At 38.2% G+C, this 13,394-nt stretch overlaps 1 protein-coding gene across 5 annotated transcripts in view; it reads left to right on the top strand.

Annotated features, from left to right (window-relative positions):
- Positions 1–13,394, top strand: part of frya (furry homolog a) — a 53,521-nt gene that overhangs the window by 35,082 nt on the left and 5,045 nt on the right. For 3 of the 5 annotated variants that reach the window (XM_079610681.1, XM_079610678.1, XM_079610680.1), the window contains exons 41-57: positions 652–773; positions 1,301–1,488; positions 1,565–1,656; positions 2,077–2,678; positions 2,796–2,893; positions 3,003–3,173; positions 3,333–3,473; positions 4,429–4,608; positions 6,071–6,241; positions 6,466–6,540; positions 7,515–7,685; positions 9,406–9,609; positions 10,914–11,057; positions 12,003–12,166; positions 12,260–12,500; positions 12,876–13,025; positions 13,194–13,292. In XM_079610681.1, coding sequence (XP_079466807.1) covers positions 652–773; positions 1,301–1,488; positions 1,565–1,656; positions 2,077–2,678; positions 2,796–2,893; positions 3,003–3,173; positions 3,333–3,473; positions 4,429–4,608; positions 6,071–6,241; positions 6,466–6,540; positions 7,515–7,685; positions 9,406–9,609; positions 10,914–11,057; positions 12,003–12,166; positions 12,260–12,500; positions 12,876–13,025; positions 13,194–13,292 — 3,013 coding nt within the window. Of the gene's footprint in view, positions 1–651; positions 783–1,300; positions 1,489–1,564; positions 1,657–2,076; positions 2,679–2,795; positions 2,894–3,002; positions 3,174–3,332; positions 3,474–4,428; positions 4,609–6,070; positions 6,242–6,465; positions 6,541–7,514; positions 7,686–9,405; positions 9,610–10,913; positions 11,058–12,002; positions 12,167–12,259; positions 12,501–12,875; positions 13,026–13,193; positions 13,293–13,394 lie in introns of all 5 variants that reach the window. The other 2 variants (XM_079610679.1, XM_079610677.1) reach the window with 1 other exon arrangement.

Raw genomic sequence — 13,394 nt, 5'->3', positions numbered from 1 at the left:
GCGGTTCTCACTGTGGTGTGGGATTAGACGGGCGTCTGGTGTGGGTTCTTTCAGACTATGTTCACACTGCAGACAATTCCAAACTGTTTTGCAAATCCCATTTTTAATGTGAATGGATGAAACTTGTGAATGGATGAAACTACCAAATTACTTTCTTAAAATAAAATCTTGCATCGAGCTGGTAGTATTGAGATTATAATTATGGTGTCAACAGAGAAAAGATTTGAATTAGACATTAAACAAGACTGGGTTTGAGCTGATAGTGTGAACAAGTCTACACGTACAGGATGGGGAAACAACTTTTTATTTTCTTTCACTTGAATATTGTTTCAAACAATTTTTCACATACTGTCTAAAAGGTTTCTATCATGTGTTTAAAATACAGCAATTGCTGTCTGATTATTTAGTTTATCTGGAAAACTATAAGCTCATCTTTAATGCACCACAATGTTATTCAAGAAACACAAAAGCACATTTGCTGGTTCACATGGAAATAGAATCTTGCAGCCTAGTCCGCCATCTAGTGGCAAGTAAGTAATAATCAAACATATGGCTCTGCTGACAAGGTGAAAGTAGCTCTTCCTGTATTATCAACATCATTTATAGTGTAATATGTAAAAAATTAAATAGATATGTGCATGGTTTGTTTAGGCCTTTTGGGCCGTTATGGAGCCATGAGGATATCACTCCTAAGAGTCAACACTCAAAAAGCACAGAGCAGCTTACCAACTTCCTGCGACATGTGATGTCTGTGTTCAAAGAGTCCAAATCAGGTAAGCCAGGTAAGCAAATTTGTCTTTAGTCATTCCAGTGTTCATCTACATTACCTGGGTGCAGCTTGTGACATGTTATTGCTATTTATAATATACAGTACTTGTCAAAAGGGATATCCAGCCTAGGAAGATTTGACATCTTCACTATTTACTTAAATATTATTACACATTTGTTTAAGATTGTGTAATCATTATGTGAAATTGTGCAAAAAACTTTTTTTTTTTCTGATAATGATATTTTCATGTCAAATTGTGTGGATGTATTTTTTTGGCCAGGCTGTCATACAAAGAAATTATGAATGCTGTTTCACTTTTCTTTTTTTTCTTTTTTTTCTTTTTTTTTTGCAAAGTAAAATAAAACCTGTAGCTGTAGTTTGCCTTTTTTGCCAAATAATTTAATCAGATAAATACTTTAAATTTAAAATTTTCCTCCATATTCTTGTAGGGTCATAAACAACAAATATCCCCTTCGGACATGACTTTTGGCCACTACTGAATGTCTGTTTGCATGTTCTGTATGTTTGCAGACATTCGGCTTGAGCAGCAGTTGAGTGAAGTGGCGTTGCAGATGGCTCTGTGTAGCTCCTCCAGGCATTACGCGGGACGTTCCTTCCAGGTGTTCAGAGCTCTGCGGCAGCCCCTCTCAGCGCTGGCCGTCTCCGACCTGCTTTCGCGCTTGGTGGAGGTGGTCGGGGAGCACGGAGAGGAGGTTCAGGTGAGCTTTGGGCTCCTTAATGACAGTTTTGAATGATTCAGTGAGTGAATAAACTCACAATGCATCTCCTCCACAGGGTTATGTGATGGAGCTTCTTCTCACTCTTGAGTCAGTCGTGGATAATCTAGCTGAGTGCCTGAAGAACAATGACTTATTTGTCATACTACGGTAAGTTCCAGCCGTATAACATTAACCCTGTAAAACCTGACACACGACACAAAAAAATCTATTTTTTTATAATAGATAAGGGGATAAACAATGATATGTGGTTAATCAAGCAAACTCAAGGTTTATTCAGTCCAGTAGGTGTTCATGTTGAAACGTTACTAACAATGTGTAAAGTCTAACATGCAACATTACCTGAAACTATATGTTTTTGCATTTATACTAAAAAGTATAAACTATCAATCAGATGACAGAAGGTATGTACCTGGGACTGGGTACAACAGTTTTTTCAGCAAAGCTTTGATCATATATAGAGGCTTTATAAATACAGTTGGCTTTATAGAGTTAAGGAGTCTTCTAACTTCAACATCAAAAGTCCAAGATGCTTTGTTCCCTGTTGGTGATAAGTCTATGTTCCTGCAGGGCATCTTCGCCAGATCTTCCATCCAGTGGCAAGTTAACGCTAAACCGTAAGAGCACCAGTCAGCTGGACCTGATTCCAGGATCAGGCATGACTTCTGAGCGAATACGCCACCAGCGTAGCTACTCCGTACCCAAGCGCTTTGGCGAGGTTGAGCGTTCCTCTGAGGTTCCCCGGAGTGCCACGCTAGACCGCATCCACCATCACCAGAGCAATTTCTCCAAGCTCCAATCCCTGTCCTCATCCTCCTCCAGGGACAACGTGGTCTCCACCGACCCAGCCAACGCCAACCATCCTCGCAACCTGCTAGCCACCATCTTTTGGGCAGTGGTGTCACTCATGGAGTCAGACTTTGAGTTTGAGTACCACATGTCCCTCAGGTTGTTAGGGAAGCTGCTAGGCCACATTTCGTTAGATAAGCAGGAATACAAAGAAAAGCTGGAGAAGATCCAGATCCAGCTAAAATGGAAGGAGTTCTCTGGACTTCAGCAGTTGCTTCTGAAGGGCTTCACCTCTGCGAACACTACAGAACTTACCTTGGAGCTTTTCAGCCTGCTCACACCCGTCTCACGGCTACCAGTGGTGGACACCTCCCAAGCCATAGGTAGACCTTTTTGTTTCTACTGCCAGAAAAATGTACCGTTCTAAAATAAGTTTCTGTTAATCCATCAAGGTTCATGTTAAGTGGGATTATGAAAGTAAATCTGCTATTACCCTTCAGGTTTCCCATTGAATGTGCTCTGCCTCATCCCCCATCTTGTGTTACACTTTGACCCACCTACTCAATTCTGTAAGGACGTGGCTGAGAGAATTTCCCAGGTCTGTTCCTGTTACTCTGACCTTAAATCACACTATGTATCATTTTATACTTCAGAATCAGAATCTACAGCACATTTGTTTGCTGAAAATCACTCATTTTGATTGACAGATTTGCCTCGAGGAAAAGAACTCCAAGCTGTCCAACCTTGCCCATGTGATGACACTGTATAAAACACACTCTTATACCCGAGACTGCTTCTCCTGGGTCAATGTGGTGTGTCGCTACCTACATGAAGCCTTCAGTGACAGCACACTCAGCATGGTTACTTACATGTCGGAGGTAGGACGCAAATAAAAGTGAATTCTACAACATTTGAAATTTTAAGAAAAATGTTTTATCTGGTTATGATAAGGCAATAATTTGAAGGAATGCGGACATGCAAATTCTTTGCGTTTATGGAAACTTTACTTTATAATACTTTCTGTGTTTTGTAAACAGTTGTTGGAGAAAGGATTACCCAGCATGCAACAAACTCTTCTGCAAATCATCTACAGTCTACTGAGTCACATGGACCTGAGTGGTATTCAAGCCAAACTCTTCAACATGGAGGTTCTAACAACCATAGAGAAGTTTGTTCAGGTGTGACGCCTCTAATTTATCACATACACAATTGACTTTTTTGTAACTTAAAATTTATTATGAAATTTAGTCATTTGGTAGGTGCTTTTATCCAGCTACAATGTAGTGTTATATTATGTACAATTAAATACTATTGTTTTTATTGATTAATACTATAGCTTTTATTTTGTATGTATTTTTTACTCATTTTGTCATGTAACTATTTAGTTTCTATTTTAGCTTTATCTATTTCAGTTTGAATAATTGTAGTACTTAAGCTAACTTTTTTTTCAATTTCAGTTAGTTGCCAAGGCATAATTCTTTTAAATAAATAAATAAATAAATATATTTATTCAGCTAATATTTCTATTTGACTTTTTGATCTTTATTTCAATAAATTAAAACAATTTGAATAGTTTTACTTAAAAATAACAGTTTGAGCAGTTTGTGTGTGCTCTGAGAATCAAATATATTGTTGGTGCTTCTAAAATTAGTCTCAATGATTACATTTAACTGGTTCATATCAACTAGTCTAAATAAATGTACTTATTGCATAATAGTGTTTTATAGCGTTTCTACTGTAAACCTTTAAGTTGTCTTACATTCTTGGTAAAAACGTCTCAACCCTCAACGTTCCATCTCTCAACCCTTCATTCGGAGGGAGAAAAAAAATAGAGAAAAAAAACCACAACCTTGTGCCAGGGCTATAAATCCAAAGGCACACCCAGCAGCAGTCTATAAACAGTCAGTCCTATTGGCTGCTTTCCACATTACTGAGGCCTTCAGTGTGGCCTCACAGCAAAGACGCTCCTCTGAACTTCTGCTCTCGCCGGGCTCGTGTGTTTATCTCGGCAGAAGAAGAGACGGCTACTGCTTGTGAAGATGGATTGACTGTATGTAATGCTTTGGGAGGTGAGCATGTTTCGTCCTTAAGGAATAACTTAGCTCTGTTTTGTGTTTGTTTCTGTGACTTCAGACTGCACACTGGAAGGAAGCCTTGAACATATTAAAGCTGGTGGTCTCCCGCTCGGCTAGTCTGGTTTCGCCTTCGTCCCCGCTGAGTAACGCATCCACTGTGGATGTCAGGCGTGTGTGGGACACGCCCTCCAAAGCCCTGCCTGGAAAGACCCTTGACTTTCACTTTGACATTTCAGAGGTACTGTATGATGTTTCTGTCTGTCCTACTTTATTGTCATTATACAGTACAAGTCAAAAGCTTGGCTGAATTCATTTGTCTCATGATCTGTAAAACCCTAAGACTTATCCTTCAAAGCAACCAAACTTTTTGTAGCAACCACAAAGTACCTAGCATGCATGTAAATTATTTAAATACTGTTTATAAACCATCCCAAGATGCACCTCATAAGGTTGGTTGTGCAGGACTGGATTCTAGGAAAAGGGAGGTGACTGAAGGAGCTAAAAATATTTTTGAAAATTTCATCACAATATAATTTCCTATTATAGGTCCGTTATTATATATTTTATATATTTATATATTATATATTTTTCTCTGTCTTATAATAATAATAATAAAACTAATAATAATAATAATGAAAATAATAATAATAGTTATTTAATAGTAATTATCATTATTATTATTTCATATAATATAGCGCTTTTAATTGCTCACACTCTCAAAGCGCTGTACAATACAAGAAATCTCAAGACCGAAAAAACACTAAATGGTATTTTTATTATTAAATGTTATTCATTTTATAATTAAAAAGATTATTATAAAGAATTTAAAAAGGTGTTATTTTGAGTGGTGATGTACAGTACGTTAAGTTAGTGAAGTGAGAGTTATCTAGGTTGAAAAAGTGAGTCATGCCAGCAAACCACCAAATACTGGCATCCTCTCTGGGTTTGGCCACATTTTCCAAGGTGGAGCTGTGCAGTTTTTTTTGTTGTTTCTCCTCTGTATTAGTTTTCTCCTTTAATATTATTTTACAGTAACATTTTAATGGTTTAAACCTTTAAAATGTAAAGGTTCGGTCTTCTGTTCGAAACTTGATGGAAATATCAACGACCTGGTCTCATTAAAGTGTGGGAACCAAACAGGGAGCTATTTGTGTAATGCATGAATTCCAGGAAATGATGTCACTCCGGCTGTGGCGTTTTGCATCCAGAGCGGCGAGGGCTGGACAGCCCTTTCCAAAGTCTTAAAGCAGACTCCTCTGCCCTCTGTCAAATACCTCTGGGACACATTTAGCCTCTTGCAAGTGGGCGAGACAGTAGAATAAAAACCTCTGTTCTGACAGGGAACTCAAAACAAGCTCGATCCCATCCCAGCAGAAAGGATTTCACAGGAATTAAGGGCAGGTGAATTCAATAAGGGAAATCCTGACATTCTCACAAGCTTTGTTTGGCTTGCTTTATTGAAGTTCTCTTTTTCTACAACTCCTCAACGAGACACAGAGGAGCAGGACCATTGAGAAAAGACATCCACTTTTTCCGGCAGGTTCTGAATTGTTGGTGGGGATCTGAGGCAACTTGAAGCTATCAAAAGGAGTGCGCTGAAATAAAGACTCTCGGGCCGAGGGCCACAAGATTATGATGTGAAAAGAACAGAGCAGACGTGAAATCTCTGGGCTTAAATGGTGCGTTTGTGTGTGTTTTAGACACCGGTGATTGGCCGGCGGTATGACGAGCTTCACGGTTCCCCGAGGCAAGATGGGAAGAACGGAGGAGGGGTTGCCGTGACACGCAGTACCTCCTCTACATCTTCGGGCTCTTATCAAAACAACCACGTGCTGGTGCCTGTCAGCTGGAAACGACCCCAGTCCTCTCAGGTGAGCACTCACAGATACGCTCATTGAATTTCTGATGTTTACTGAAGAACAGTGCATAAATACTTTTGCATTTGTATATTCCCTATATTTTAATGTTTTATTATTATTATTTTTGTATTATTTGTTTAAATGTAATTGTTTTTATTTTAAATTAAATTACATTTATTTATGATGTTCATTATATTTAATGTATTCATTTTGGTGTAATTTATCTCCCAATTTAGAAACGGACTCGTGAGAAGTTGGTGAATGTATTAACCTTGTGTGGCCAAGAAGTTGGACTCACCAAAAACCCATCTGTAAGTGACATAAATGTTATCCTCCCAGTATTAAATGTTAGAAAACATGTCAGAACCACATAGTCATTATATAGATCAGTGGTCAGAACCCAGATTGCACACAATCATTGAAACAATGTTGAGTCAATGTTGATGCAGCAATGCTAATTGCATTGAATTAATGTTCACTTTTGTAAAAATCACTTTTGCACCCACATTTAATGTTGAAACAATGGTGAGATTTCAACAAAAAAGTCTATGATAACGTCAATGAATCTACGTTATGAAGTGATGTTGTTTCAATATCACTTTTGCACCCACAATTAAAGTTAAAACAATGCTGAGATTTCCACAAAAAAATCAATGCTAATGTAATTGAATAAACGTTATGAAGTGATGAATTAATGTATTTCATTAGATTCAGTAACAATAAATCAAAAGAAAATAACCAGCAAGCAAAACAAAGGAACAGATAAATAAAAAGATAGATGCACCATTGTTTGAAACCCAGAGATGTCATGTATGTCAGGTGGTTCAACAAACAAGACTTCGATATAGGATGCAACTGTTTTTTTCTCTCTACTGAGAAAGCATCAGTTAAACTACTTAGAAATGCACATCAGTGCGCATTTTCAAACTACAATTGGTGTTTTTCAACCATTTTTCACTAGACTTGCTAATATCACAAAGGCCCCCTAAACCAAGCCCCCAGTGGATAAGACCAAATCGGGTAAAGTGGTTGAAAATGCCCATCGTGGTTTGAAAACACCCCACTAATACCTGCATGATCTTGTGGTCATCAACTACAAATCAGTGTTAGTTCAATGCTATGTCCAATGTCTCCACCCATGAGTGCTGTTGGCTTTCATAATAATTTCAATGCTGATCCAACGCACTTGAAATGTCAATCTTAAAATGATGGTTTGGAATAAAATTCAACATTGTATCAATGTCACCATGTTATTTGGGAAATCATACTGAAGCACTTCCTACAGGTGATTTTCTCATCCTGTGGGGAACTGGACCTAATTGAGCACCAGCCCAGTCTGGTGTCCTCTGAGGACGGCACACGGGACACAGAAAACATGGATGACACCACTTCAGAACAGCAGTTTCGTGTATTCAGGGACTTTGACTTCCTGGACGTAGAACTGGAAGATGGAGAGGTGAGAACATATTTTAAAAAATGAAACCAAAACGATCTGATCCCTCTTGCTTCTGAAGACTTTTGACTTCCAAATGACTTGGGTCGAACTTTGTTTTTCACTGCAGTAAAGTGGATCTTTGGGGAAAGCAATGCTATGCATTAAACTTTTGAAAAGCTTTAGTCAGAGATAAACTATTGTGTTTGCTCAATACAATTGTAACTTTCTTTAACTCTTTGTAATACAATCTCCTCTCCTTGTTTATGTCTGTGCCATCAAGGAGATGCAGGTAAGCCCAGGAATCCTCCAGTGTTGTGCTGTGTGCAGTAGGACAAGACCATATTGTGATGCATGTCCACAATACTGCCTAGAAACTTAACGTTGTGTAACGTTACAAAAACATAAATGATTTTGACCATTTCCCTTATTGATGAAATGTGCAAAAGTTCCCACCGAATTCCGAATTATTTATTTATTTAATTATTTCTTTACAACACACTACTGTTAAAAAGTTTGTGGTCAGTAAGTCCTTTTTGGGTTACTCTTTTTTTTTTTAAATATACAGTACATTCATAATATACCTGTTTACTCACAACGTCAAATTAGTATAAATTAATACTTTTTTTCAGCAAGATCAATAATGACCATAAAGACATTTATAATGTTACAAATTATTTCTTGAAATTTGTTGAAATAAATGCTATTCTTTTGAACTTTCTATTAATTTAAAAAAATCATGAGAAAATGTATCACCGTTTCATTGATAACATTGATAATAATGTTTCTTGAGCAGCAAATCAGCATATTAAAATGATTTCTGAAGGATCATGTGACACTGAAGACTCAAGTAATGATGCTGAAAATTCATCACAGGAATAAATTACATTACATTACACAAGAAACAATTAAAACAGAAAACAGTTATTTTAAATTGTAATAATATTTCACAATATTACTGGTTTTGCTGTATTTTTTATCAAATAAGTGCTGCCTTGGTGAGCATGAGACTTAAAAAAAAAAAATGAAACAATTGTTACTGACCTCAAACTTTTGAACGGTAGTGTATTTGTGAAACTTTAAGAATGAACTGAGGGGTAACGTCTAAAAAATTCAGTCACCCCTTATGCAGTTTTTATTTAATTTCAACATGTCTGCATTTTAACAGCTTGGCTGTCTTATGAAATCATTAGAGTCAGTGCATTGAGGTCATTCTACAAATTTGCTGAGGCTGCAATGCCGCAGAGACACTTAAAAGGGCAGATTCAGCCTTATAAATTTGAAGAGTTTTATTTCATGGCTGTTTATGAAGCCATCATATTTTCATTCCAAACTTAGATGTAACAGTATCAAAAACCTGCAGTGAAAGTATACTCCTAACTTTTTGCATTAACGTTCAGTGTTTAAGCGACCTGCCAACTGCTGAACTGGATCTGTGTAGGAATGTAAATGTTGACTCTTGACTCTGATGTCAAGGCATGTGGCTGCAGTGATAACTTGAGCCTCTTCCAAAGGAAATGGCCTTCAGGCACTTTATTACCGGTACTTACTCTACTGGAACACAAATGTGTTTCACTACTGTTTTAATCCTTTAAAGAGAGAGATGTCCTTATATAACAAACTCACTGACTGAGCACCTTCACATAGAGCATGCTGTAGCCTGTGACTTTCCATTTTGAAATATGGTTTTGCACAATATACCCATTCAGGGGAATCTTTTTTTCTCCCACTCTTTCTCTGACAGGGTGAGACAGTTGACAGCTTTAACTGGGGTGCGCGGAGGCGATCCATTGACAGTCTTGACCAGCCTGAAGCCCACCCAATGGAGGAGGACAGCCAGCTTTCAGGAAGTTCACCAAGCCTGTTTCCAATCGTCCATGATGATTCTGACGAGTCTTCTGAGGAAGAGTCTCTCACAGCCAGCCAGATCCTCTCGGCCTCACAGCTAGTAATGTTGAATTTGGTCTTCTTACATTTTGCATTCAGATTAACTGTTTAAAGTTGATGACAAAGCATGACATGCATTTTCAAGCACATTTAAAGTCAGCATGAATGTAAAATCTTGCAACAATATCTCTTTTCTGGTGTTGTGTTTACTGGCACAAGGGTTGGAGAACCTGTCACTCACATGAGATCACAGCTTTAGCCAACTGCAATGGTCCAATCAATACCCAATGGACAAAATGAAGTCCTACTATTTCACTCAGATATATGTCACAATAGGAAAGAAAAGACTATCACAACTTCCATTTTGTGCCGACTTTAAACAGAATATTCAGTGGAAAATAATGTAGGGAGGATTTTATCCATTGGATTTTGTCCATTGTTTGTCTATAATACGGTGTCCGCGAGAGCTCAATCCACTGCAACTGAAGAAAACTTATGCAAATAGAAAAAAAACAATCAAATTAAAAAAACATCTTCAACAGTTTGACAACACATGTACTGCAAATACGACGCAACTAAATACAGAAACAAACAGCAAATACTCACAACACAACTAAATACAGAAACACACTGCAAATACTCACAACACAACGCAGCCAAATACAGAAAAACACTGCAAATACTCACAGTGCAACTAAATAAAGAAACACACTGCAAATACTCACAGCGCAACTAAATAAAGAAACACACTGCAAATACTCACAGCGCAACTAAATAAAGAAACACACTGCAAATACTCACAGTGCAACTAAATACAGAAACAAACAGCAAATACTCACAACACAACTAAATACAGAAACACACTGCAAATACTCACAACACAACGCAGCCAAATACAGAAACACACTGCAAATACTCACAGTGCAACTAAATAAAGAAACACACTGCAAATACTCACAGCGCAACTAAATACAGAAACACGCTGCAAATACTCACAGCGCAACTAAATAAAGAAACACACTGCAAATACTCACAGTGCAACTAAATAAAGAAACACACTGCAAATACTCACAGCGCAACTAAATACAGAAACACGCTGCAAATACTCACAGCGCAACTAAATAAAGAAACACACTGCAAATACTCACAGTGCAACTAAATAAAGAAACACACTGCAAATACTCACAGTGCAACTAAATAAAGAAACACACTGCAAATACTCACAGTGCAACTAAATAGAGAAACATGCTGCAAATACTCACTACGCAACCAAATCCAGAAACACTCTGCAAATACTCACAACACAACCAAGCTCTCTCGGCCACTGTACTATAATGTCTAAATAAACTCTATTTCTCATTTCAGAATGTCAGCTTGTCTCCTACTGAGGAACTAAACCCCATGATCTCCCCGCCTATCTCATTTGACAACACTCAAGCTGACCCAGTTCCTCTTTCCACCCCAACGCCCAGCTTTGAGATCTCACTATCCGAGGGCTCAAACCATCGGGTGAATAAGAGCTTCAAAATGGCTGACCTTTGGGGGCAGACACATTCTTACTCGTACCGTACCTCTGTCCTAGAGTTTTTCCATTAACATGGCTGAAAAAGAATAATATCTTTCTGTGCTTGCTTTATCTGTCTGGCTCTGCTTTTAGCATTAATTGATTTTAGGTAGTAGTTGGCTGATACAGTTTTTTCGATTGCAGGCTTTTTTTTCTTTCTTTTTTTTAGAATGGGGCATTAGATTAATGTGCAAAGCAGCATAGAGTTGCAAGTACTTCTTGCTCTTCAAAAGCTCCCTGTTTCTATCTCCTAAACCATTTCTCCGCTAACTGCTTTTCGTCTCTGAGGCCTACCACGGCCTACCACAGTCTCAGAGAGAGGCTCTGGATGAGCCACTAGGGCAATGTGTATTGCTTCTCTGTGGGTGGCAAGGCTGTAACATCACTCGCATGGTAAATGCTAGGGGTGCAAATAAAGAGAGTGTACCCATTGCCTGTGGCCATAAACATGAGACCAGACCAATCAGGTGTTGGTCCTTATTTTTAAAGGTCTCTTAATAATCTGAATCTGACATTATTGAAGAAGAAAAAACACACTAAAAAAACACTAAAAAGAGAACCGATTCTCGGCATGAAGAGTTTTAGTTTTGAAAGGTCAGTGAAATCAATTTGTAAAATTATGTTGTTGTTTTTAATCATTTTATTTTATTTTATTTACTGTTTTTTTTTATTGACTTATGTATTTTGGCCAAGATCACCATATTTCATCTTGCTGCTCAGACTGAGAAAGTTAGCCACATAATCTGATCTTTTCATAATAATATTTACATTTATAAAATAATATCTTTTGTTGCCACAGCTTTTTTTCTGTAACTAATCTGTATTGCATTTGCATTGGCCATACATGCTTTATACTTACTAAGATTGTCTTACTTCCTGTCCCAAACTAGGCTGAGGATTCAGCTGAAGAAGAGGAAGCCATTGTTAATGAGAACGATATCTCGCTCTGCATTTGTGAGTCGCCGCCTACCTGTAGTTGTTCTGACATCCTAACAGGGGACACACCCCAAAGTGAAGACAACTGCTTTATTGATGAGATAAGCCGTGTACCCAGGTACTGTATGCCAGGTTCAAACTCTCAACGTGCATAATTCTGTTTTATTCTTGGTGGAAAAGTCAAACTGACCACATAATTCACTTCCTCCAGTGGGTTTGGAGACCAGCTCAGCTCTATGGCACAGGCAGAGGAGGAAAAGGAAGAGTTGTTGCTAGATTCCCGTTCCTCCCCTCCGCCTTCTCCATTTTTCTCCGCCATCCTGGCTGCCTTCCAGCCGACTGTGTGCGATGATGCAGAGGAGGCTTGGCGCAATCATCTCAACCAGTTGGTGGCCGACTCGGATGGTTCCTGTGCAGTTTACACCTTCCAAGTCTTCTCTTCACTTTTTCAGGTAACCCATAAGGCCAATTCACACCGCACACCCACATTTGTTGGTTTTCGTCTGATCAGTGTGTAGGTGAACAGTGAACTGACCATGTTCAGTCAGTGTTTGCAACTTACACTCATATACATAATATAATATACATAAATTATTAATTGATGTAGTGCATCTTAATAGTGGCAAGAGCTGTTTGGTTGGCTGTTTTCTTGATCTTGATTTTTTGCCCCATTAACTTGGATTTTCTTTGGTTCATCACACAAAGCTGACAACTAAGTAGTGCCCAAGTTTTAGAAGACATGCAGCGTCTTTGATAGTAATTTATTGATGCTGACAGCATGCTGCTGTGGGGCTGATTAAACAGGATATATTGTTTCTGACCTCCAGAGTATACAGACCAAGTTCTGCACCTTGACATGTGACGCTGCTGGTTACCTAGGCGATGGCCTTCGTGGAATCGGAGCGAAGTTTGTAAGGTCGTCCCAGATGCTGACATCCTGCTCTGAATGTCCCACATTGTTTGTCGATGCAGACACTGTGAGTTTCTCGGTTATAGATGTAGTATGTGCATGCTATATCCAGAATACAAATCAATTAAATGCCAGCCTTAGAGTTTAGTACACTTTCACCCACAATTTGTATATGTGTGCATGCCATTTTGTAAAGCACTTATTACTAAATGTATCTCTTAAATGTGTGTTTCAGATTATGTCTTATGGACTCTTGGAGAAGATGAAGTTCAGTGTGCTAGAGCTGCAGGAGTATCTAGAGACCTACAACAACAAAAAGGAGGGAGTCATATCAGTATGTTCAATCATGCATTATTTTACAAAAGCAATATTTTAGTCATTTTGTTATTTTTTTCAGTAAATACAATTTCTAAATTGTAAAATGTTATGTTTTTTT

The sequence above is a fragment of the Phoxinus phoxinus genome (genome assembly GCF_949152265.1).
Source record: "Phoxinus phoxinus genome assembly, chromosome: 4".
In the NCBI taxonomy this organism is placed as follows: Eukaryota; Metazoa; Chordata; class Actinopteri; order Cypriniformes; family Leuciscidae; genus Phoxinus; species Phoxinus phoxinus.
The sequence above is the reverse complement of the archived record's forward strand: the minus strand, read 5'-3'. Positions and strand labels throughout refer to the sequence as shown.